Genomic DNA, 27,548 nt, shown 5'->3' on the forward strand with positions numbered 1-27,548 from the left:
CAGCATACTTAATTATGGAATAGAAACATTAATATTTAAGAATAAACAGGTACGAGCAAGTGTAAAACATTACATAATAAATTCAACATGCAAATGCTGAGGGACGCAAGGAATAAAGATTAAAATGGAAGGATTTCCTATACCAACTGCAAAAATATTACTTAGGAAATAAATATACATTGCCCTATTATTCTAAGCCCAGAATCCCTTTGTTTTATATTTGTAACACCTCAAACTTAGAGGTATAAGCGATCTAAAACTGTCAACCCCAACAAAATGTTGTATTTAGGAAAGCTACCCTTCAATGAATCCTTATAAAGAGGATGTTTTTCATAGTGTGTATTTGTGAGAGCTTGTTCACAGCTGCACTGCAGCAGACAAGACATATGTTTTTAATATCACCAAGGAGCTTCATCAAACTGAAGTTTCAAGTTTTGGGGAAAAGCCCCTCTGATTGTTTTAAAAAGCCTCACCCGCTGCCAGACAACAGTTTAGCTGGACAGGGAGTAAAGAGAGCTCATATGGCTGCTCAGTGATTTAATAAAAAATTTTGGTTTGACAGTAACTGGGGTTTTAAAATCTATACCTTAAATAATAATTATACCTTAAATAAAGATTAACATATAAAAAGTCATTGTACTTTACAAATATTTTATAATTTCTCATCTGAATTATAAAATCATTCCACATACCTGCATCAGATGCATACCTGCATTTCCTTGTGAAACATTTCTGAAAGATGCATCTACATTTTCAGGCCACTAAGGTTAGCAACAACCAATTTTTTATTTTCCTTACAAAACTGTTACCTAGTAGCTTGAAAATGTTAACAGATAGTCCAAAGAATTTATTCATCATGTGAGAATATTTCACAGTCTCAACATTTTAAATACCTAAATTTCACCAAGTGTTTTTTCTGGAGGGCAGATATAAACCACCAATGTAAGAACCTATTATTATTAACAATATCTTGAGGAGAGATGAGATTATGTAAGCATCAGTGATGTTCACCACCTTAGGCATTTAATGGGGCATTTATTTTTTCACTAAAAAGTCATTACACTATAAAGCTCAGTTCTCTTGAGAGATGGGGAAAGCTGAAGATATCTCTGCAAGTGTTTACATGAAACCTGAATGATGCAGTCTACCAGCATGAGCAACTTGTTTTCCAAAAAGCTTAAAACGTTCATCTTTGTGAGACAAATATGACAAGTGTAAAGATACATATTTATTACATGCATTAAGCAAAATTAAAGTTAATATTAGGTTAATGGTTATTAAAACAATCATTTTAATAGCATTATCTGAAGAAAAATTTAATTTAGGAAGGCAAATTTATGCCTTGAGTTGTCATTTTTCTCCCTCCAGATATCTGGAACAAAGTATCTTTCCTTAAATGTGCTATATTTAGTAGAAAATCAAGCCCTAATAATTGGATCATCTGGATAGGAGCATGGATCAACTTATTCTTAAGGAGATTTTAAGAAGCTATCAGTCTTCTATATAGTCCTGCCTATATGAGAGGAAGCAAGGACTGGCTCCTTTCAAACCTGTAATTTGTGAGTTTATTCAAACCCGCCAAATTGCTTTACGTAAACGCCTCTCACATTTAAAAATTCCCATGGCAACTCATTTAGTTTGGCAGACAGGAAGACCCAAATTCAATCCTTTTATCCTGCAGCTAAGCCATTACAATGGTAATTCTGCTCTGACACTCTGAAGAGACTGCTAATTACTGTACTCTGGGTCCCTAGACAGATTCCCCATTCAGATTAAAATGGTCGTGTAAGGCAGAAAATAGCAGCCACGCCCCCTTTACAGGGAGAGAGACTCTCTCCCAGTACAACTCTATCAAGGGGCAAGTGCCTACAGCTAGATGTCTTTTGATCTATCTTTTAATACCTTACCATCTTTCCCAATAAAACGAAAAAGAGGCCAACCATACCACAGAATTCAATTATTGATCCTTTAGTCAGGAACTAAATGTAGGGTCATTAGTTCATGAACAATTCAGTAAAAAACTTTCGCTCCAAGATAAGACTAAGCTCCTTCCAGAGTTACTACACCTCTTTTCCTAACGTACACTTTAACTCTTTCCATTTATTTTCAGATTATAATTAATACACAGACACCTATGAGTCTATGGCTGTAACTATGGCAATGGACAGAAGATAATCTTGGGGAAACATGAAAAACAAACTTAAATAAAAAAAAATTTACTGTGATGGATTCACTTTCTACTGCTCTCCCAAATTAGGAGATTTGACAAATGTGGGGTTTTTTTTTTAATGAATTTAAATTACTTTTGTTTTGATAATAGGAAACTACTCAATATTCTGTAATAACCTATATGGGAAAAGAATCTGAAAAAGAATAAATTTATGTATAACTGAATTACTTTGATGTACACCTGAAACTAACACATACTGTAAAGCAACTATACTCTAACTAAAAATAAAAAAATTGAAACAAACATTTTGTGAACTGTCTGGGACTGGTGGCATCTTGAGGATCAAAGCCAATCTTAAATTTTATGAGACAATGTAAATGTCAAGTGCCTGAAATCACTTAATTTCTCTAATACAGGTTAATGTGATTCCTTTAGCCTTTCCAGTTTAGTATTCTATCTCCCCCACACAAATCTTTTACCTCCATTCCTGTTGACATGAAAAATTAAGACAGTGAGAAAAAAGAGATTACAGCATATATCCCTCACCTATACTTTCTCAGTCATCTGATCAACAATATACCCCTACTTCCACCGTTCTAGTGTTTTTTAGGTCCCTTCAGAAATTATGAGAAAAGATCACAGGATATGTATCTATATAAGGGCTTAGCTAATGATGAGATTTGCTATTTGCTATTTCAGTGTTATTTGCTATTTTCCAACTAACTGGAATGAAAATTAATTGAAAGAGAGCTAGTATCTGATACCTGAGATGGTAGAGGTACTTCCATAGTAAGTGAGTGTGCTTGTGTGAGAGGGGTGTGTGTGTGTGAACAGACTTTTACACGATATTTTTTAGTAACATTAGATGGTTTACAATTTTCTTAATTATGCCATTGTAAACAAAAACCTATATTGATAAGATCGTGGACTAGTAATGAGGATACATTTTGTATTTAGGGAATGCAATTACTTTCTTTTGGTGTGGTGCCTCCTGTGACCAGCATTGAGCTTCTAACTGACATGGGCAATGATGTAGCTGAGGAAATCAATCCATGTCACATATTAAAACAAAAAAAACATACAAACAAGAGAAAACAGGGAATGTGCACTTTGGACTTTCCCATAGCTAAGATAGTGATTTCTAACTGTATAAAGTCCTTCTAAGGCAAGTAAGCAACAACAACACAACTTTACAAATAAGGAAATGAAAGTTCTGAGTTTAAAGTGACAGGCCCTGGCCATGGATGATTTATGCAGTCCTACTGTGTTTGTCATCACTTTAAATGAATTCAAATGCATAACTCCCTACCTCTAAACACATATACACTGATTCCCTCAGTCTCTAACACTGAAGTTCCAGGTGATTCCCTCAGCCTCTTGAGCTGAAGTTCCAGCTCAAGTCGCACCCCCCTGTGTGTGATCTTCCCTTGATACCCCAGTCCCCTGCGACATCTTCCAGTGAACCTCAAGGTCTTCTGTAACACTGACTGCCACCTACATGCTGCTTGTTCCTATCTCTTTAGAAAATGTGCTGCATGAAATAACTGGCATTTAGGGGCTGGGGGTAGGGGACAAAGACTTCAAAATTAAAGCAAGAGGAATGCTGTCATTACATAAAATGAAGAATGAAATCTTTTAATGATAATGATGCCAAACTCTGTTCATACAGGTTGTGTAAACTCTACACACACACACACACACACACACACACACACACACACACACACACGCATAGATCACATCAGTTTGCCATTTCAGTACCTTCAAGAAGAACACACTAGTATGCAGATTATTATAATGAATGAATGGAGATCTTAACACATCTCTTTTGGTAATTAACAAAACTTATAATGGGTAACGACAGAAGACCTAAACATTTTCAACCACCTTTATCTAAATGACATTTACAAAACATATATCCAAGTACTGCAGAAGCCATGTGCTTTTAAGTGTAAAAGGGACAGTCATCAAAACAGACAATATGATGGAATATTTTAAAAGTATTAATCCTATTCAAAGAGAATGAAATCTTACAGAAAACATTTTCTGAGAAAAATGGAAGTTGGAAATCAGTCACAATAAGATTTAAAAGTCCAAAATACTTGGAAACATTTGAAAATAACCCATGAGTCCAAGAAGAAATCATGAAAAAATTAGAAAATATTGTGATATGAATGGTAATAAAAATACAATTACAGTATTATGTTGAGATACAGTTAAAGCATTATTCAGAGAAAATTTTTAGTATGAACAAGTCTCAAAAGTATAAAAGGTCTTAAGTCACTGATCTTCCATCTTTAAAAAGCTGTGAAAATAAAATTAAACCCAAGTAAGGTAGAAAAAAAGGTACAAAAGCAAAAACTGACAAAGTAGAAAAGGAACAAACATAGAAAAATCAACAAAACCAAAAGCTGGAAGTAGCACATCTTAAAAATGAATAAAATTAGTAAAAAGCTCTAAAGCTGGATTGATCAAGAAAAAGAAGTCACAAATTAGTAACCTAATGAATGAAAGCAAGGCCACTACTACAGAGCCTACTAACCTTAAAAAAAAAAAAAAGGAATAGTACGAACAACTCCATGATAAAAATTTTAAGAACTTAGATGACAAGGACAAATTCCTTGGGACACACACACACACACACACAAAAAAAAAAACCAAGAAGAAAAAACTCTTAAGTTCTATATTTGCAAATGAAATGGAATTTGTAATTAAAAGTCTTCCTACAAAAACACAAGAAAAAGGCAAGCCACAGATTAGAATGTCTGATAAAGGGTTTATTCCCAACATATACAAAGAACTGTTTTAACAGGAGGAAAAAAAGACAAGCCAATAAAAAAATGATAGAAAGATTTAAAGATCATTAAAGAAGATATATGAATTGTCAGAGCTCCTTTGTGGCTCAATGGATTAAGAACCCGACACAGTTTCTGTGAGGATGTGGGCTGGATCCCTGGCCTCACTCAGTGGGTTAAGGATATGTCACTGCCACGATCAGCGGCTCGGATCCAGCTTTGCTGTGGCTGTAGTGTAGGCTGGCAGCTGCAGCTCCAATTAGACCCCTAGCCTGAGAACTTCCATATGTCGCAGATGCAGCTGTAAAAAACAAAATAAAAATAAAATAAAATAAAATAAGGGTGTTTTATGAGCATGTAAAAACAGCATATTGAAATTAACAATATATAATTTTTAAAAAAGACATATGAATTCTCAAGAAGTACACGAAAATATGTTCCGTATCATTTGTACTCAGAGAAACAGAAATGCAAACTATGACAGGTGAAAGGATAAATGAACTGTGGCTTATTATTAATGGAATAGTACTTATCAACAAAAAGCAACAACTCACTGACACATGCAAGAGCATGGATGAACCTCATGAAAAAAGGCATTACAAATTTTCATTAATAATAAATCTCAAAAAGGCAAACTGATCTAAAAAGGTCAACCACTCCTATAACCAGGGTAGAATGGGGGTTGCTAGGCATGGGGGGTGGGAGCAAAAAGGGGGAGATGTCTGTGGAAGGTTACAAACTCTCAGTCAGGAGATGAGTAAGTTCTGGGGGGCTAATGTAAAGCACGGTGATTACAGTTAATATCACTGTACTGGAACCTCAAAATCTGCTGGGTGAGCAGATCGCAAGTGTTCTCACCACACACCAAAGGTAACTAGGTGAGGTGATGCATGTGTTAACCTGATTTTGATAATCATCTTACAATGTATATTTATATCCAACTATCACATTCATTGTACACCTTTAAAAAAAGCAGACTGTACAAGCAAAAATAACCAATTTTTATTTGTCCATCTTACACCAACAGAACTGGAGAAAAAGAAAATCAAGTTTTTATACCATAACACCAACAAAAAATGCAAAACTAACCCGAGTAGTTGCCTGGGGGCATGGAGTGGAGATGGTTAATTGACAGCAAAGGACTAAGTAGTCTTTCAGGGTGATGGAAATCTTGACCATGATAGTGGTTCTAAGTGAATACAGTTATCAAAGGTCACATTTAAAATGAACAAGTGCTGGAGCTCCCGTTGTGGTGCCGGGGGAAACAAATTGACTAGGAACCATGAGGTCATGGGTTTGATTCCTGCCCTTGCTCAGTGGGTTAAGAAGCCGGCATTGCTGTGAGTTGTGGTATAGGTGGCTGTGGCTGTGGTGTAGGCTGGCAGCTGTAGCTCCAATTTGACCCCTAGCCTGGGAACCTCCATTTGCCACAGATGTGACCGTAAGAAGCAAAAAAAAAAGAAGGAAAAATTCCTCAAAAAAAACCTCTCTTCCTTCATGTCTTCAAAATGACTACTCTTCAGCATTTAAAAACAAAAAACAAAAAAAGCTCATATGTATTTTAATCAGACTCATGGGTTTCCAGATTATTTCTCAAACAAGTTATTTCTACAACACTAGGATGTTAATATACTCTCAGAAAAAACTTTTTGATGGTCAGTTAAATTTGGAAATGGTTTCTACCAAAGAGGTTCACAATACTTACTAGCATATTAAAGGCTTCCTTTACTAAGAATGCCTATGAAAAGTATCTTATGAAATACAGTTAGGGAAAGGTCAAGATCTGGTGCAGCGGCAAGCCTGTGTAACTTTCACTGAGACTGCTAATTATTTCCTACTACCAAGGTAAGACCTTTTGTGTTCTCTGGATATCCAGTGTCTATATATCATGTAATATCATTATGTAACTTTTGCTTAATGTTCTATTTACATACTTAGTAAAATTCTACCAATTAGAGGATTTCCTTATAATCATTTTAGAAGAAATCACTTTTTTCTTTACTCATTTCCTTACATTGCATTCTTTTTGCCATTTATAAGATAGCTTGAAGAAAACAAATACACATAAAACATGGGAAATTTTGCTTTAATACTTTTAGGAAGCTATCCAAAATCCTAAACTATTTATTTATTTTTTGCTTTTTAGGGCTGATGCTGCGGCATACGGAGGTTCCCAGACTAAAGGTCGAATTGAAGCTACAGCTTCGGCCTACACCATAGCCGCAGCCACAAAAACTCAGGATCCGAGCTGCATCTGCAGCCTACACCACAGCTCATGGTAGTGCCAGATGCTTAACCCACTGAGCGAGGCTAGGGATCGAGCCTGCAACCTCAGGGTTCCTAGTTGGATTCGTTTCTGCTGCGCCATGACGGCAACCCCCCAAATCCTAAAATTATTTCATAAACATTTTCCTTTTTTTTTTTTTTTTTTGTCTTTTTGCCATTTCTTGGGCCGCTCCCGCGGCACATGGAGGTTCCCAGGCTAGGGGTCTATTGGAGCTGTAGCCACCAGCCTACACCAGAGCCACAGCAACGCGGGATCCGAGCCGCGTCTTCGACCTACACCACAGCTCACGGCCACGCCGGATCCTCAACCCACTGAGCAAGGGGAGGGATCGAACCCGCAACCTCATGGTTCCTAGTCGGATTCGTTAACCATTGCGCCATGATGGGAACTCCATCCTTTTCTAACTTTGAAAGTTTTCACAACTACCTATACTTCGTTTACAATGAAGAGCCACTTCAGTACACAGCAAGGAGCTACACAGCAGACGACTTACTCATTACCCCACTTTCAGGGGAGTGAAATGGCAGGTCACAAATCACTCTTACTAATTTATGAGGAGAGAATGAACTGAGAGGGGTAAGACTAAAAGTGAAGAGAGATTAGGATTACTTCAACTGGGCTGGCAAGTACACATGTGTTCAAGAAATACTCTGGAGGTAGATTTCTATCAGTAGTTGGCTTCTGTCAAGGATGACCGAAGTCCTCGAAGATGAGCAAAGCCAGGGCACTGCTGAATAGTCCTTTCCCATCAGTGAGCATGATCTGATTTTCACAAACGTCACATTCTAACTGTGATAGAATATTGAAGACCTCAGAAATCTGATGGAGGTGTAGTTTAGGTTTATGGAAATGAGATTAAACAACTGCTTAACTGTACTTATGATGAAAAGGATATTCAGTAGCTACTGAATGAACTGTAACAGATATAGACTTGACAGACAAAAACACTACACTCAGTTAGAGAAATAACTCTTCCCTATTTGTGCATGGTTTGTTTGTGACTTAGAAACAAAAGAGATGAAGATAAATTATTGAAATTACAGAAACAGGAGTTCTGCTGTGGTGCAATGGGATTGGTGGAATCTTGGGAGCGCTGGGACTCGGGTTCAACCCCAAGCACGCCAGAGGGTTAAGGATCCAGCATTACCACAGCTGAGGCTTAGGTCACAACCGTGGCTAGGATCTGACTCCTGGCCCAGGAATTCCAAATGCCGCAGGGTGGCCAAAAAAGTTTAAAAAAAGAAGAAACATCTGCAATAAATATGGTATTCTCCAAGGTAAACAAATTCATGAGGTAAAATATTACAACTCTACTAATGAATGAAGTATGATCATCTCAAAATTTCAATTACTTCTGCAGTGAAATTAGAAAATGCTACAGTTTCTCTGAGTTCTTATGCTTGCTGGGAAAATGGGGGAAAAAACTTACTTCATAACGCTGTTTTGAAACTCCAGAGTGAATTTAAGGGGTTTAAACTCTAAACATTAAACTATGTGTGCTGTTATGTAAACTGATGGAGACATATTCACATCATCAAAATTACAAGAAAAATTAGAGTCATGTCACAAGGAGTCTAGGAACAACCTTTACCCAAATTCATGAACCTTAAAAATCTGCTGATGTGAAACGAAGTGGAGTATTTACTACATTCAACTGTGAAACTTTAAAACAAGCACAAAGCCTACCACTTCCCCCCCCCCCCATCCCCAGGTCTCTTGAGCCAAGGCTAGATCTTTTCCTGGATCAAAACACTAAACAGAATAGGCATAAAAACATTAAAATACACATAGCTCTTTTTCTACATCTCTACAAAAAAAGAACTTATTTTACCTGGTTGAGTAAGGAACATTTATACTGAAATAATACAAAGACAATTCCACACTTTAGCTATAAATTCATTCTGTAAATCATAATGTAAACTGAACCATATTCCCCAAAGAAACAATATTAAACTAGGGATTCATATGAAAGATACATATAAAAATAAATTTTTATTTAAAAAATCTTATTATAAAAACTGACATAAATATTTATTTAGAACCATGAGAATTATTCACATTTCTTGCGATTAAAAAAAAAAGAAGAAACTATTTAAAAGTTTAAGAACTTTGGTAATACCCAGGGTTTAAAACTGTGTTGAGAAAGAGGCATTTTCATATAATACCAGCAGAACCATAAATTAGGCATCTTAGAAATTTTAATATGAGTGAAATACTAAAATTTAAAATGCACTTACCCTTTAACCTAGTAAACTCTACTTCCAGAGAGTTACCCTACAAGTATATATGCACAAGTTAATTAAATTTCCTTGCCAAACTTATGCAGCACCTCTCACTGAAGAGAAGGGCACTGCTTGTGGCTGGCCTATTGCTAGAAGGCCCAAGGAACCATCACGGAGTGGGGCCAACAGGAAGTGGAGGACAAGATCGCTGAAGGTGAAACAGCAAAAAGAACTAATAGGCCAAGAAGACTGAAAGGTTCATTTACATAAGTAACGGTATCTTAGGGGAAAAAACTTCAACTCCTTTTCCTCTCGTCCCATTCTTTCTTGAACGTGAGCCAATAAGGCTTTTAAACCCACCATCCAAAAAACTGTCTAGCAAGGTCACCATCACTGCTTGCCAAATCCAGTGGTTAACTCCCCATCCTTATCTTAACTGAACGATCTTCAGCAACAAACTTCTCTTGGCTTCCACAACTTCGCACTCCTGGTCTTCCTCCAACCTCAGTGATTCCTCTCCTTGGTCTCCTTTGCTAGATCCTCTATTTAGTGAAGTACCGAGGCTCAGCCAGACAATTCTTCTGCATTTATACCTAATTTCTAGATTATATTATCCAGTCCCATGGCCCTTAAAGCTTTTGATATGATGACTCCAAAACTGACATATTCTAGCTCCACCTTCTCACTCTGCCTGATAGTTATAACCAAATGCCCACTCAACATTTTGTATCTCAACTTTTACACTTCCAAACCCAATTTTTTGACCTCCCTCCCAAACCTGTGCCTCCAACAGTATACACACAGAACACAAGGCTCAGCGTAAAAACCTTTCAGTCAACATCCGATCCATCTAAATTTCTGTCAGCTTCAAAATATCCATAATCAGACTACTGCTCGGCAACTTCAACACTAGTCGACATGGACTACAAATGCCTGCACACTGAAATCTCTGCTTTCACCATCACCTTCAAAGTCTGCTCTCCACTCAGAATGACCCTTTGAAATATAAATTAGACCATGTCATCCTTTCTCAAATTCATCCAATAACTCCTTGTCTCAGACAAAGATCAATATTTTTATAATGGCCACAGGCCTCTGTAACCTGCCCTCTCCTCTCTCCCAGCTGCCCACTAAGTTCCTCACTGGACCCACTTGATGCTCCTCAACATGTCTCAGGGCCGCTGCACTTTCTCTTCTCTTTGCTTAGAAAGCTCCTCAAATACCCAAAGGATCGCACTGTAGGTCAATTAGGTTTGTTTTTCACCATCTCAGAGGTATTCTCTAGTCAGCCCATATACAACAGTATTTCCCTAAACGAAGGTTCTCTATCCCCTTATCCTCCTTTATTTTTCTTCACATCACTTTATCATAACCTAGCATAGTTTATATTTGTTTTTTTGCTTATGGTCAATAATCTATATAACTTGTCCCCCCCTCCAACCAAAAGGTAAGCTTCAATATGGAAGCACTATGTTGGTTAGCTTTATTTATTCTCTCTGTAGACTCGACAACTGACAAAGTAAAAGCATGAAATAAGCATTTACTGAATAAATTACAAAAGCCCAGAGGTGAAAAGACTGAAGAGACTGAAATAAATACAGAATAATTCAATCTGTGAGTATGGAATGTGTCAGTGTATTTTACGTATGGGAGACAGGGCGAAACAAAGCACAAAAGATAAGCCATGGCAAACCATGAAGAAACTTGCCAGGCCATGTTAAAAAATTCTGTATTCCTTTCTCAGATTAAGAGGGTACCACTAAAAGAGTTTTAAACTGGGAAAGTAATGAACAGACTGTACTATAAAGATCAGTTTGAAGGGCCCAAGGCTACAAATACAGACACCAGCTGTGGGGCCTCTGAGGTAACTGTAGCTTGAATTAGGGGAAAGAAAATTAAAAAACAAGGTAGATTATATGGTTTAACAAGTGTGCAATTATAGATTTTTGTTTATATTTAACCTATTTGATTATATCTCTTATTAGACCTATAAAACAGAATTGAAATTCTTTTCTTGCAAGGAGCCAATTTTGTCAAGTAAATGGAAAATGTTTATAATTTGTAAGTTTATTTGTAGAAAAGACTATCTGGGGAATGAAGAATGCAAATGCCATATTCATTTATGTAAATGTCAATAAGTTTTTGTCAGACAAAACACTAACAATATTTCTAGTTTTTTTCAATAGCAAGTTGGATCCACATTTCCATGTATTTTTACTAATATAAAAATTAGTTTAATAATAACTTAGAATACCAATACAGCTGACCTTTGGACACTGTGGATTTGAACTGTACAGGCCCATTTGCATGTGGGTATTTTCAACAGTAAATACTGTACTATTATTTGGTCTCTAGTTGGCAGAATCGTGGAATGTGAAGGAACTGCAGATATATAGGCCAACTATCAACTGAAAGTGGATTAACCCCAGCGTTGTTCAATAATCAACCCATAATTTATTTTTCACTGAAAAAGATGATACTCGGATGACAGCTCAATCATCACTTCTAAAGTTACAATGAGGAAAAGACAAAATGGAGGGGTGGGGTGGGTTTCAGAGTAGAACAAAGGAGAACGGAAGGGAGGGGGCTAAGAACACAAAGGTACCTGGGGTCCTTTCTTATGTCACCCCCAAAACTTCATTTAGAGTCTTATATACAACCCCTAAGTATGAATTTAAATTGTTTTTATTATCTTAGAAATATTAAATGAGCTAAAAGTGTGAGAAGTGCTCAGAATGGTGCCTGGTACATTAGTAAGAGTTTTATTTTTTAGAAAAGAAAAATCATACATTAGGGGAAATTTTCAGTATGAAACAGTCTTTCTGTGGTAAACAATGACATGCCTGTGGAGTACCTGAAACTCACAGGCAACTCAAATAATGCGCTCCTACTAACACAGCTCACTCAACCACTCAACACAAACATTAACTGGTACAGACTTCTGTACACTCATTACTTGCTGACAATGCTCCACCAAAAAAAGAAAACTTTCATAACCCTACTTATTGATGATGTACCTGCATTCTTACCCTTTAACACAGTGATGCAAAGGTAATGACACTTTCGAAAGATGAGCCACTGAGTTTGCTCCTCTCACAACATTTTCTTCATAAAAATGAAAAAAGGAATAGAGAATATACTGTCCCATTTAAGGCTAGAGCAATGTATATTGTTTGTCTATTATTTTACAGTAAATGAGTTAAAAATTTCTTTTATATTGTGCTTCAATAAAACTTCCAACAAGTAACCTATTTTTATTAACATAAACATTAAAATAATTTAAAATTCAACTGAAAAAGACGTTGGCCTCAAATCTAAGACTTGGAAATGATTACTTACTGCAGGTACCAGTAATTTCTTCACTTCCTCAACAGCTCTCTTCAGCTTGATCTCTGCTCTGTTTTGAGCATCTTCCACAGTGATCAGTACATGTAAATCTTCATTCAGATGTTCCCAATTAGGCTTGCCTCGATTTTGCTCCTCCTAAAAAATTTTGAAAGCACATTATTACAAGTTTTCCTTTTCAAAGAGAGAGTACATCTTTCATAATAACCCGCTGCCAATTATTATGCTATAACTGCACTGTTTTGCTATGACATTATAAGTGTTTTAAATTCTCTTCCCAGCAAAAAGCCCAAGCATGAGACTCCTTGGTACTGATAGCAACTCGACAATTATTTGCCAAGCACCTACTAGGTACCAAGCATGGAGCCAGATGCTAAGAATACAAGAGTCAATAAGGCAATCACAACCCCTGACTGCTCTTACACACTAAGAAACTTATATATGGTATCATCCTTAGGTAATCATGAAAAGCATGTGATTATTTCCATATTTTACTTATGAATAAACAGAAGGTCATCAAGGTTAATTTAAGCAAATCAGCATCAAGGTCACGTAGCTAATAATCTGCCCAGTTAGGAAGTGAATCGACATTTTCATTCTCAAACTCAATGATCTTTCTATTTCATTACAACTACTCTGAATAACATTGGCTGAATTCAAGATTAGGAAAAGACATACTGTGTATGACAAATGCCATTTGTTTTAAATATTTCAAGCAGTAATTATGGGACCATTTCATATTATAAAAACAATTACAACAAGAAATACGTAAGAATAGTCTTAACTATGTTTCTATCAGCTCCAGTGAACTGTAAAGTCACTCTTTAGTCATATCGACTCATAAATACCAGTTTAAGAGAGAACATCTACATTTCATTTCCTTGATGTCTTCAAATCACCTCATGATCCCCAGACTGAAAACAATACAGGGAAGTTTACAAGTAGAGTTGGCCATATCTCCCTCTCACCTAAGATACTGTAATTTCAGAAATGCTTTTTGCTTTGGAGATAGTATATAAAATATTTTTTTAATTTAAAAAACAAGAATATAAATTTAAAAATACAAAAATGGAATAAATAACTGCATATGGTTCAGTGCACGCTACGGTACATAAACAATAAACAGCATCTACTGTTGAACTTTTATCTTTAAAAATCACTATTTACTAAATTGTGAGATCCCAAGCAAAGAAAATAAAACTAGCATAAAATAATAAAACTGATATAATAAAACATCTTTCTACTACAACTCACATGTCTGCAGAGGCCATGCTAGGAAAAATCTATGGAACTCAACCAATAAGGATAAAAATAAGTTCTAAAATTAAGTACATGCTTCTGCCTTTATTTTCTGTTAATGGTGTTAGTGTAGACATGCACCCAAATGTTGAGAGGAAAATGAGAAGCCAAAGAAAGCACACCGACTTATGGCAGGTCATCTCTGTGTTCCCAAGGAGTGAACTCCCAGACACCAGAGAATGCTCACAGGAGTGTTACAAGGGTATCTGAAGTTTCAAAGGACACAGCAATGGGTGATGTAAGTCGGATACCATGCAAACGCTAAGCTTACAATATCTGACTCTCTCAATATTAGATCATGCTACATTTCTTCTGACCTTGTCTTATCTTCGCAATGCTAGGTTTTCTGTGGTTACTGTAATAAAAAGCCATGTCCACGCAAGAATCAATGTGGAACAGGAAGAGATGGTGGTAGTGTCCAATCTGATTCCCAGGTGTAAGAATGTGAATAGTGCCCAAGAGAAACACAGATGCCATTAATAAATAATGTGGCTATTTACATATAAAATTAAATTTCTCGCAGGAGTTCCCACTGTGGCTCAGTGGGTTAAGGGCTCAATGCTGTCTCTGTGAGGATGTGGGTTTGATTCCTGGCCTTGATCACTGAGTTAAGGATCCAGTGTTGCTACAGCTCCAATTTAACCCCTAGCCTGGGAATTTCCATATGCCACAGGTGTGGCCATAAAAAGAAAAATGCTCAATTTAAGTTGTTTTGATAAATGAATTAAGTTGTTAGGAATGAACTATTAATAAAAAGAAGAATTATTAAGTATTTCTTTTCACCTAGGGAATACCATGGAAAACTCAGAGATGCTAGGAGTCAGTCAATGAGTCAAGAAACTGGAAACATCAGGGTTATCTGTGTGACAAATATAAAACGTGCTATGTCTACTGTGGCAATAAAAATCAATCTCAAAATCCAGATTTTAATTTTTATGTTGAAAAATGTTGATAATACTTTCTCATTAAAATTTATCATTTTTTTGTAGATAGATCTAATAAAGTTCCATGTGTATGTGTCAATATACACACATAAATGAACCTGAAAGTGTCTCTATATCCAAACAAATAAGGGACTTGTGCTTTTGGCCAACATAAAGTAACATGAATACGATTCACTCTCCTGCCTAAAACAACCAAAAAATAAGGCAAAATACAAGAAATGACAGTCCTCAGCCTCTGGACTGCAAGCAATAGGACAATAAGGCTGGGAGATGGGAAATCAATGCAGTGAGCTCCACTACTGCCTCAGCTCCCTGGCTTGGAAGTCTCTAGGCTATAGCCCTAGGAAAGGTGCTAGGGTGCCTCTCTGGGTTGAGAAAACTAAGCTTCGAGTCCTGGGAGACCAACGCAGCTAGAGTTCACCAAAAAGAGTACAGGAAAAGCTGCACAGAAAGAGAACTCTGGAGCTCTGCACAAAGTCTACAGAAGTAGTCAACTGAACACTGATCAGTGCATATGTGTTAGAAAACGAGAGAGGCTTGAGGAATAACCAGCCAAAGGATTCAAGGCAAAAGCACTGGGTTCTTACACAGAGCTGGACCAGAAAGATTTCATGATGTATAGACACTGGGTGGAGAACACAGAAGGTCTTACCCTGGTAGTAGGAAATAATTAGTCAGCAGTCTGAGCACTGTTCCAGTACTGTCTAAATAAATCTTAAAAGCAAGACCTAAAAGGGTCAAACTGTTTCCAACAGTTCCAGAACAAAGCTCCAAAATAACTGTAGGAATAGGAAATATCTACCCAACAAGGTAAAATTCACACTAATTGGCATCTAATCAGAAATTAACAAGCAGGCAAAGAGGCACAAAAATGAAACATATATAAGAAGAAAAATCAATCAATTGAAACCAACCTATACCTGACATAGTTGTTACAATCACTAACCAAAGACTAAAAAGTGTGTGTGTGTGTGTGTGTGTGTATGACACTGGTGCATACAGATACTAACACATGGACAACTGAGAAACATTCACAATCCAAAATATTTTAGAAAGGCCTAAAAATGAAAATTAAAATTTCAAGTGATTTTCCACAGAAATTTTTATACACAGGGAAGATAAAAGTCAGAGGATTTTAAAGGGAAGGGACATTATTTGCATGACAGGAACAAAGAATAAGGCTGCAGTATGATCTGAATTGTGCTTTAGTGAAGGAATAAATTTCTGAGTTGTATAACATCTTAATGCTACTCAAAAAATTCATCAATTTAAGTGCCAGTTTAAAAGACAAAAACAAAAGAAAGTTATATCTATCCCAATGTTTGCTTCAAAACTGTTTTGCTTACAGTTTTAGAACACTTGAAAGAACAAAAACTTACAGACAAGGATGGTGAAACTAATGTAGTCATGTACTTCCACTTCTTGAAATTTTTCTAAATGCACAAACTAACTCATAAGGGAGAAGAAAATGGGAAAAGAAACTATTTAGATACTAGAAAGTAGATTGGCTCAGGCTAAAAGGAACCGCCCTATGCTGTAAAGCCTCCCCAAGGCTAAGGAAAGTGGCCCCAGGGGAAGCAGTGGTAAGGGTGGGGCTAGGATTGGAAGCTGCATCTCCACATCCCTTCTCATCAAAAAGCCACTACCTTGCACTCATTTCTAGCAAAAGACTAGAAATGTATTCCTAAAGAGATCCACTTTCTGGAACTGGGTTTTGAGGGGCAGATGACAGAAACATTTACCCACGGAAGGCTGAGGTATGGTCTTCTCCTACTCCACACCTAAAATGGGACACGCCAGCCCACACACTGGGGGCAAGGGACTGGAAGACCTTCCCTGGAAAAGTCCGGACAAATCAACTACAGAAAACAACCTAAAGAAAGCAATCTTTGGGCAGGGAGAAGAAATACTCAAAAAATCCTCAGAGTTAAGGGAAGATACTGCATCCTTGAAATGAGTAAAAAATGCTACCATTAAAAGAATTTGAAACATAAAAAGAAACTTTTGAAACCTAAATATGATAGTAGAAATGAAAAATGTTATAGAGGGGCTTGAAGATTAAACACTGAAGTATTCTTCCTCTAAGTAGCAGCAAAGACAGATGTGGAAAATGTCAGACCGAGAAGAGTATAAAAATTAGAGGACTAGCCCAAGAGGTCCAGAAACTGAACGACAGATGCCTCAAAACAAAACAAACAAAAGCCCCAAAAAACAAAAAAAGAAGACGGGGAAAAAATCATCAGCATAATACATACTTTTGAAACAAAACTGAATGATAAGAGCTTCCAAATGAAAAGGGCCCAATGAGTTCTCAGGATGAAAAAGTGAAATGAAAACTTAATAAAAAAAAAAACCCAACTAGTAGTAGCAAGGTAAGCACAAAGCAACAGAGAGTAAGTCCCAAGAGTCTATTAAAGCATACCGAAGTGACTGTGGGTGGTGGGGGCTGTTACACAGCAAAGAGGATGTTTTCTAAGTCAGTGTTTACAGAACTACATATTTTTAATCTATGAGCACATTAAACTTTATTTTTAAAAAAGTTTTAAGACATTCCACCCAAAAGCCACTTTTATACAATTGTGGTCCATTCCAACTTAGGAAGAGTTAAGAAAATTTCTTCAACAGAGAGCTTTGAGCCTAGAAATTATTCAATACCAATATAATTCCTCCCTGTATTCTGCTTCTTAAACAGATAATAAAGGCAAGCTGGAATTGGCAAACACTATAGCAATGTCAATAAAATATATCCATACAAGTTCTCTTTCATCCACAAACAAACAAGAACTAGAGTAAGATTACAGGGTACCTATTCGCTATACCCCAGAATACCTGTAATAAGAATCTACTCCCCCAATTTCTCACTTTAATAATTAATTTAGGACAAAAAACAGGTTCAAATGAAGCAGAGAGGAGCAATGGCAAAATGTAGATTAACCAAATATGGTGAATCTGTGATTCTAGAAATTTTGGCTAAGGAGGTATTAATTCCTTTTTACAGTTACATTTCAAATAGTATTTTAGGAATAAAGTGCTGAGAAACTGATTTGGAAAAATAGATTGTAAATTATTATAATCTCTGTTTTACACTCACCCAAAGCAATGTCATATAATAGGCTATTAAATTTTTCACAATATACAAGAATATGAGTTTTTGTGCATCTATATATTCCCAAATTTACATTTCTAGCACAGTCTTTCCTGGTTACTTCTAGACCTCCAAATTCAACTGCCAACCTGACATGTACGTATCAGTGTCTCTAAAGCACTCTCAACTCACCATGTCCAAACTGGAGCTCATTATCTCCCTTCTCCAAACTTGTCCACGATTATGTCTCAGCTATTCTTGATCCTGAATGAGTTTTCTGAGTAAGTGTGGATTTTTAATACTTGAGGACAGGGACCAAATTTTTGGTAGAAAATCTTTGAAATGCAGATATAAGTTTAACTGCACCTCAACAGAGAGAGGTTGCTGTACATTCACCTACTCATTTCAACCCACACTAACCTTCAGATGCCAACTCTCACTTACATTCACTCCATGTCATAAATACACCGGCCTATTCACAAACATGGATTCTAACAACCTCAATTTTATGCAATTTACCACCTATGTCCAGAATGCTTTCTTTTAGTATTTACTTTTATTTATCTTTTTCTAAGTATCATACTATAACTGTGCATTGTCCTAATCTAGTTTTTAGATTTACTAAATTTAATTGAGCTTCTATTTTGAGGGACCATCACTAAAATCAAACACCAAATCGTATATTAATATACCACTGTTCTCCACACAGTGCTCTGCTGTATTCTTCATTGCTGTGCCTCTGCCTATAAAAGCTTCCAGATAGTCTCCTTTGATCATTTACCTTTGTTTCTGGGCCTGCTTCATTTTGACCTATCTTTTGCTCTTTTAAAAATTTTATTTAGTTTTATTTTTATTATAGTATAGTTGATTTACAATGTTATGCCAATTTCTGCTGTACAGCAAAGTGTTTCGGTAATACATACATATACATTCTCTTTTTAAGTAGCATTTTCCATCATGGTCTATCCAAAGAGATTGGATATAGTTCCCTGTGCTGTAACAGTAGGACCTTGTTGATTATCCATTCTAAATATAATAGTCTGCATCTATTAACCCCAAACTCCCAGGCCATCTCACCCCTGCCTCCACCGTGGCAACCACAAGTCTATTCTCTATGTCTCTATGAGTCTGCTTCCATTTTGTAAGTAAATGATATATGGTATTCATCCTCTTTCTGACTCACTTCATTTAGTTATAATCTCTAGTTACATTTGACCCCCTATTTAAGTTGCCATTACATTTGTTCTAGAATAATTGTTTTTACGATAATGCTCACGAAGTCTGGTTTTCATATCTCACAAAAAAGTGTTTTTCTTTTATCTCAATATTACCTTGCTTCAATATATCAGAAGAATGGAGTAATATTAGGGATCAGTCTTTTTAAAACTACAAGACTGAAGTTATATCTTAATATAAGAAAACAAAATGAGAGAAAGACATTACATATACATAATTACTACGTATATAAATACTCAAAACCAATGGCCTTGGATTTTTTTACTTAAGGGAGGCTGAAATGACAAGAGAGCATTCAAAGAAACGAAATATAGCTTTACTTACAGTAAGTTAAAGTTTGTTAGCATAGGAAACAACTCTCTAATATCATTCATACCTGATTACGAAGCAGACACAATTACTAATAGTATATTATTGTGATTTATATTCTTGACAAGTATAAAGAAATAATAAATTTCAAGTAGTTCTTAAGCTCTCAGGTGATGATAAAGAAACAAATTCAGAAATGAAAATGATGATAACAATAGTAACCACGCTTTTATTAAATACCTAATGCTTGCCCAGTACCATGCTAAGCAATATAAACAATCACCTCACTCAATCCTCCTAACCACACATGACTGCGGTATTATTATTCTTACTAACATGTTAATGACAAAGTTAAGGCAGATATGGCTTGCCCAAATCATGCAGACAGTGTTCTACCAGGCAGAGCTTTAGAGCCTGTACTCTCAACAACTAATTCCTAGCACAGGACATCACCTCCATGAGAGACCTAAATTTAAGTACATGCACTGTCTTAAAGTAGCACAGTAAATCGGTGAAACAGCCAAAAACAGAACACTGGCGTCTCAAGTCTTTAGAATTTTTTCTACTTTGCTATTTTATCTGAACCCTTTTTTGCAAGGAATTTTAAACACATCTTGTTCTTACAGAATTTTAGAGCTGGTAGAGACTTTGGATGCAGATAAAGAAACAGATTAATTCAAGTTATATGGTAAATTTGTCCCCCCCCCCCAATTCCAAGTCAAGTGCTCTTTCTCCATCACTGAATTCCTGATTAAGTCACATGAAGAACTGTTATCAACAACTGGCAGAGAAGCACCTGGTAAAACAGATTTCTTACACCTACAAATAAGCTTTTTTCCCAGAAGAGAGAACTACCTATTAAATTTCAATGACACAAATACACAAAAGTGATAAACCTGTAGCCACTTAACAGAATTCCTCCAGTCATTAGTCTTCAATAGGGGAAAATGAAAATCTGGTCTTAAAACGCAGTGTGTATGCATATCCAACATTACTACCAAGTTAGGAGTAATTAAAATCACTGAAATGATTTCTAACCACTACTTTTCAGTAAAACATCATCCATTTCATTAGCTGTATACAGAAATGTAAAAACACCAAAAAAACTTCAACATTTGAGAAACTACTTTTTTGATTTAAAAAAAATACATGCTCTAATTACAGTATCTTTTGAACAAAGTAATTCTATAACATGAAGCATCAGAACACACTGACTGCCCCAACCTGTTAGGACTCTCTCAATTATACATTTGCAGTCAGGCAAATGAGCAAAAGACTTCTCTCCTACTGTGCTCTTAACGTTAAAGTTCATACGCCAAAACCTCCTAGACAGGAAATTCTACAGTGTTACAGGCTTAAGCAAGCCAAGGTTCTAATAACACACTTATGAACATGTACATTTTAAGCCAATGTATGAATTGAATACATTGGGGAGAGGTGAATACACAGTCCTCCAGTTGAATATACAATCTCAGTTTAAGAAATGAACACTAAGGAACATTAAAACAGATTACATATAATTTAATTGATAACTGGAGCTACAAAATTGACTTCAAAACATTTTAAACTTGAATTTGAGTCCAACAACAATCATGTTTTAAAAGCAAGCTATTTGCTAATAATATATGGAGACGAATACTTTTATATTCAATTTGTTGAAATTATCATCTAGGTTATGTTTTCATAGGTAGCATTTAACAAATACTTATTCAATTTAGCATAATTAAATAATTTGCTAAATTCAAAGAACTTTTTTACTGTTTTATGTCAAATATTTTCCAAGTTAAAAACAAAAGGACTAGTCTCAGTAATTTCCCTTTATAAGAAACATCTATTTCCTACTAATACAATAGTAAAAAACTGTCAGGTAAGTTCTTATTCCAATTTTCACATTTAATTCCACTAATTTAACTGTAATTACTGTGTGTTGAAACTAGTTATGTGTCACCAGTTATGGGCAAACTATGGTTAAATAATATTGGATAATCTATCCCAATCCTGACCAAAGCGGGTGAACTTTCGCTGGGTCAGCACTGCTTACACTATGCAGAAGCGATTCTGGACATGACCATTTGGAAAGCTAAATATGATCCTAATACCATAGTTAAGGCTGGAAAGACTGAACTAAATATATGCAAATTTTCCCCATAAAAAGAGGAAAACGATCAACTGATTTTTAATTTCCATTTACCAGAAAGTTTAAATATCAATGGTTACCTAGTATTTTTAAGAAAAAGAAAGAGAGTAAGAAGAGAAATAAAGAACTGGCATGAAATCCTTTGGGAAACTCTGGGCTGTGTTTCTGATGCTACGATCACTTATATAAAAATAGTTACTGCCCATGGAAGCATGAAATGCTTCCTCATAGCATTAAGAGAATCCTTTCACTATTCATATGTGAAATCTTACATTGCATCTTATTCTTTCCCCCACCCAGCAGACATTAAAAAGATTATTAAAGGCACAGAAAAACAATCATTTGTTCTGAAATGTGATGTTTTAAAATGCTAAAGTGAAATATTTGACAGTATACCAAGGAAAGATAAAAAAAAAAAAAAGGCTAACATTTCTACTCATACCAATTTTCTTTCCCAAATCACCAAAAACCCAATTTCAGAAATCACCTCTGAATAAAAATTTCCCAGGTCCTCTCAGACAGAATGTTTCCATTCTCACTATTTTTTAAGGGCCGCTCCCGTGGCTTATGGAAGTTTCCAGGCTGGGGGTCTAATCAGAGCTACAGCTGCCAGCTTACACCACAGCCACAGCAATGTGGGATCTGAGCCGTGTCTGCCACCTACACCACAGCTCATCGCAACGCTGGGTCCCTGACCCACTGAACAAGGCCAGGGATCAAACCTGCGTCATGATACTAGTCAGGTTTGTTTCCACTGAGCAGCAACGGGATCTCCTATCACTTGTTTTTTTGACTTCAGTCTGATATATATTACTGTCTAAAAAGCTCCAAAAAGTCTGCCCAGAGAACTCCTACCTTTTAGCACTGACCTAATAATAAGTGCCCCATAACTATTCAACATTTACTAGATAAAGCATGAGATATAAAAATAAAATCACAGCTAATATTAACAAAAAATAACATATATAAGGCTTTGTACTCAGCATTTTATACTCATAAAGTTAATCCTTTTTAAAGCTTAGAGGTAGATATTTTATAATGCCTATTTCTACTTTGAAAATTGGATAAACCAATGGGCAGAAACTTAATGTCATTCAGCTAAACCGACTTCAGATTATACACTTCTGCCTTAAAAAGACTTTACAACTAAAAGTATACTAAGAAAACAAGAAAGGTTAATATTAAAAAAAAAAAGATTACAATTATTTCATTCACAACCGCAAACAAGAAACAAGATGAGTATTCTGACAAACCTAACTACAGGGTAACTTGCTGCCTCAGGCAAAGGTCATTACCAGGTCTGCATGTGTGAGTTTCAAGGAAACAGCAACAGAGCAGGAGCACATGATTCACTGTTATAAAGCTACTTTTTCCTGAGGGAATTTATTCAGAAAGTAATGCTGCAGACACCCAAAAGAAAACAATTATCTGTCCTAGAGTATTACTTTAAAATACAATTTTTAATATTCATTTGAAGATATTCTAAGCAATTTATGATACTGTACTTACTAGTCACTTCCTCAGGCAAAATATCTGAACCTCGGTCTCATTTGTAAAATAATATTATGTCTGTATAGCACAGAAGAGAGTAGCTAGCATCTCATAACTAATGTTACCATGATTTGAAAAGGCTATCTGAAATCTAAGAGTAACAGAGGATTACAGAAGATGAAGTAAGTAGGAACATAGAGAAAGGATTAACTAGGTGTTACAATTTTTCCCAGAAAAAACTGAGAATGTCCTTTGGGGATAAAGAATTAGTACTAGCTTAAGATAATCTACTTTTTAATTAACCTAGACAGTAAAATATATAAAACATTATATATATACATATTTACACACATATATGCATATACATATATACATACATACATATACATATATGTATATGTATATATACATATACATGTATGTATGTATGTATGTGTGTGTGTGTTGTGTGTGTGTATATATATATATATTAGGCCCACATCCATATGGGGTTCCCAGGCTAGGGGTTGAATTGGAGCTAGAGCTGCAGGACTACACCACAGCCTCAGCAATGCCAGATCCAAACTGCATCTGCAACCTACACCACAGCTCACGGATACTTAACCCACTGAGCGAGGCCAGGGATTGAACCCACATCCTCATGGATACTACTCGGGTTGGTTTCGCTGAGCCACAATGGAAACTCCTCAAAATACAATTTTTAGGAAGAGAAAGAAGCTTAATTAAGGTCTATCTGTAATCTCTGGGGTTCTAGACTGGAGGAGAGCTCAGCTCATCAAAGGAATGCACTACCTTTCACATAGGGCTGGATTTGAAACACTATATAAAGGAGGACTACTACAGTTTCCCGGAAAGGAATAAACTATGATTATTTCCATGAGCTCTACACAAAAGAGACTAAAAGTAGTAAAAAGAACTGATAAAAAATTAATGAAATTGAAGACAAAATTCAAATACCACCTCTTCCATAATATTTTCTGAAGCCATTCCCGCTATTTCCCCCCTTTGCTTCTTTTCATAGAATTTTACGGCTTTGTAAGAATACTTAATTCTGTAATACAGCATACTGCATCTGGTATACACAATAATAATAAGCCTCTAGAAAGCAAGACATTTCGTTTTTCTGAATTACTCGTTTTTGAATTTAAAATGCCTGAGTAAGAGTTTGGCACGTAACCAGTAGCTTAATATTTTTTTTGTTCTCCCGCCCTGCACAGATCTGGACTTGCACTTCTTTATCATATTTTCATTGGTGTCTCCTGAATATTTAGCCATGTATTTGTCTTTCTTATGTGTATATAGTCTATAAACGAAAATGATGTGTCATAAATAAACGTACTACTACTTTACTTATATGCATGCTACCATAATAAACACAACAGTCATCCAAAAGGCATTATTAAATTCATAGTAGGCATTTGAAAAAATCATTATGCATTTTCTTCACTCAGTATATGCTCAACTATCATCCTTACATATTAGAAACCATTTCCTTAACATATCTGGCAAAATGTTTTGTATATAGTAAGCACTGCAGAAATATCTGGAGTTAAATTTTCCTTACTCTCCAAAAGTGAGAGGGTACATAAAACAGTGAGGAAAGAACACAAACTCGAATGCCAGCCCTATTTCAGTTACCGCAGTTAATAACCCTGAGTAGCTCACTCATATATTCACTTATTTATTCCATAAATATTTACTGAGTTTTTCCACTACTTGGAAGATACTCTGCTGGCAAACAAGGTCTAGGACAGTAAATGGACAAACATGCAAGGCTTGAAAAGCTTACAGGCTAGTGAGGAAGACAGACACCAAAGTTCAATGTCTAAAAAAGTACAGACTAAGCTTGACTGATCTAGGTTACATGGTAAAATAAATTATCTCATGAAATTTGATTTCCTCATTTGTAAAGGTTATAGGGTTGCAAGGATTACTTTTTTAAAAAAAAATTATTTCCCATCACGTTCTATCCCAGGAGATTGACCATAGGTTCCTGTGCTATACAGTAGGACCTTATTTATTAAGCCCAAACTCCCAGCCCATTTCCCTACTTCCCCCATTCCCCTTGGCAACCACAAGTCTGTTCTCGGTCTGTGAGTCTGTTTTCTGTTTTGTAGATGGGTTCGTTTGTGTCATATTTTAGATTCCACATATAAGTGATATCATATGGTATCTGTCCTCTTTCTGATTTACTTTATTTAGTATGATAATCTCTAGTTAGGGTTGCAAGGATTAAATGAAAGAAAGGATGTTTAAGACAGTGACTAGCTTAGAGTACCTAATACTTTCACTGTGTAACTCCTACTATTCCTACTTGTTTCCTAGGTCTTCTTAAAAGATGGCTTTCCAGCTAATAGGGATTTCCCTTAATTCTACTGCAGGACTTCCTAATATTATGTTAACATAACCAACCATTAGGGAAGTCATAGTTCCTCAATTACAAAGCCTCAAAATTTAAAAAGTATTAGTAACAAAAATAAACAAACTAGGAATTAATCAATGATTCCTCTAGATTAAAAAATATAGGTACTCACCCCCAAATACCTGAGGCAGTGACTATCAACCTTGAAAAGCTTTAGAATTAAAATGCTAAAAGTAAATAAAATCCATGGCAAACAGTCTTTGTGTGTTTATCTAAAATATCTGTAACATTTAAAATTACTTGGCATATTTAAGTATCTTAAAGATTAGTCCTCTTATTACAACAACAACAACAACAACAACAAAAAAGGAGATACGAATCCACTACATACCCCAGAAATTACAGCATGGATGCCTTGCAAACATGTGCTTGCTTTTTTTTTTTTTGGTCCTTTTAGAGCCGCACCAATGGCATATAGAGGTTCCCAGGCTAGGGGTCGAATCAGAACTGCAGCTGCCAGCCTACACCACAGACACAGCCATGCCAGATCCAAGCCATGTCTGTGACCTACACCACAGCTCATGGCAACACTGGATACTTAACCCACTGAGCAAGGCCAGGGATCAAACCTGTGTCCTCATGGATACTGGTCAGATTTGTTTCTGTGGAGCCATGATGGGAACTCCAAACATGTGCATTTTTTAAAAACTATACAAATAGTACTAGTGCACAGACAGGTAGTAGTAGGTCTAATCACTATGAATAGCAAATCTCTGTACTTCACGGCTAGTAGTCTGGGTGACACATGTCTGATGATGATCAAAAATATCACACTAAACTGTCCAAACTGTTAATGGACTATGAGCAGAGTTCTTTTTCTAATATTCCCAAAGTGTTAATACATATTTCACATATCCATACTCCTCAATGGACAAAAAGCAAGGATAATTTTACTTAACTGGAAAAATAAAGTGAATCTAGGGTTTCAGGTTTTCCTATATTATATTACCTATCAATCAAAACCTATAAAAAAGAAATTTTTTCTTCTAATATTTTATTAAAATTTGGCTAACAAGATATAACTATAAAAAGTGTTACCTTTCAAACAACCCTTCAGTATAAACTGATTAGCAAAACATAACCATAAAAGTGATACTTAATGAACAGTGTATTTTGTAATACGATTTTCCTTTTCCCTTATATATATACTGAATTATTTGACTTCCTGTGGCTACTTCTGAAATATAACCAACCCAGAGTAAGACTGACATATACAAAGATGCTAATAAATTTAAAACATTAAAATTACTCCTCAGTGACGTTGTTAGCATGACCTGAACGGGGATCAAGGGAGTCTGAATATAAGTAAGTATAAACACAACTAACAGAACTACTTCAAACACTTGCATCTAACAGGTGGTGGTCAAGCTAAAAGAAGGTAATTTTTAGTACAGTCTCTCTCTTTTCTTTCACTCTATAGGGATTTTAATAGGTAAAAGTAATTATATGAATGCTTTCCTTCATAAATTATAGCTATACAGCCAACATTTATAATTTCCAAAAAAACTGTAAAAATTCCTGAATTTTTGCTAACTAAAACCTAGCCTGTTACACTTAAGACTTTTTATCTCTACAAATTCTTACTTTTTATACATTATTCAATGTTGTAATAGTTAATACTCAAGTGTTAACCATCTTATTATTTTTAATTATTCTAATTACCTGAAAATTCAACCATATCAGTCAAGAAAAGGATAATCTCTCAGCTATAATGAAAAATAAAAGTTCAGAGACTCAATGTTTTTGTTTTTTATTAGACATCATTTCAAGTATGTTTAAGTTTCAGAGATATGGAACTAAAGTAAA

At 35.7% G+C, this 27,548-nt stretch overlaps 1 protein-coding gene across 10 annotated transcripts in view; it reads right to left on the reverse strand.

Moving 5' to 3' along the window:
• Positions 1 to 27,548, reverse strand: part of QKI (QKI, KH domain containing RNA binding) — a 150,812-nt gene that overhangs the window by 30,367 nt on the left and 92,897 nt on the right. For all 10 annotated transcript variants that reach the window (XR_002341609.1, XM_021083632.1, XM_021083630.1 and 7 more), the window contains 1 exon segment: positions 12,814 to 12,957. Coding sequence is in view for 9 of the 10 variants with exons in the window: in XM_021083632.1 (XP_020939291.1) it covers positions 12,814 to 12,957 (144 nt within the window). In the remaining variant the exon portion in view is untranslated.

The sequence above is a fragment of the Sus scrofa genome, chromosome 1 (genome assembly GCF_000003025.6).
Source record: "Sus scrofa isolate TJ Tabasco breed Duroc chromosome 1, Sscrofa11.1, whole genome shotgun sequence".
Taxonomy (NCBI): domain Eukaryota; kingdom Metazoa; phylum Chordata; class Mammalia; order Artiodactyla; family Suidae; genus Sus; species Sus scrofa.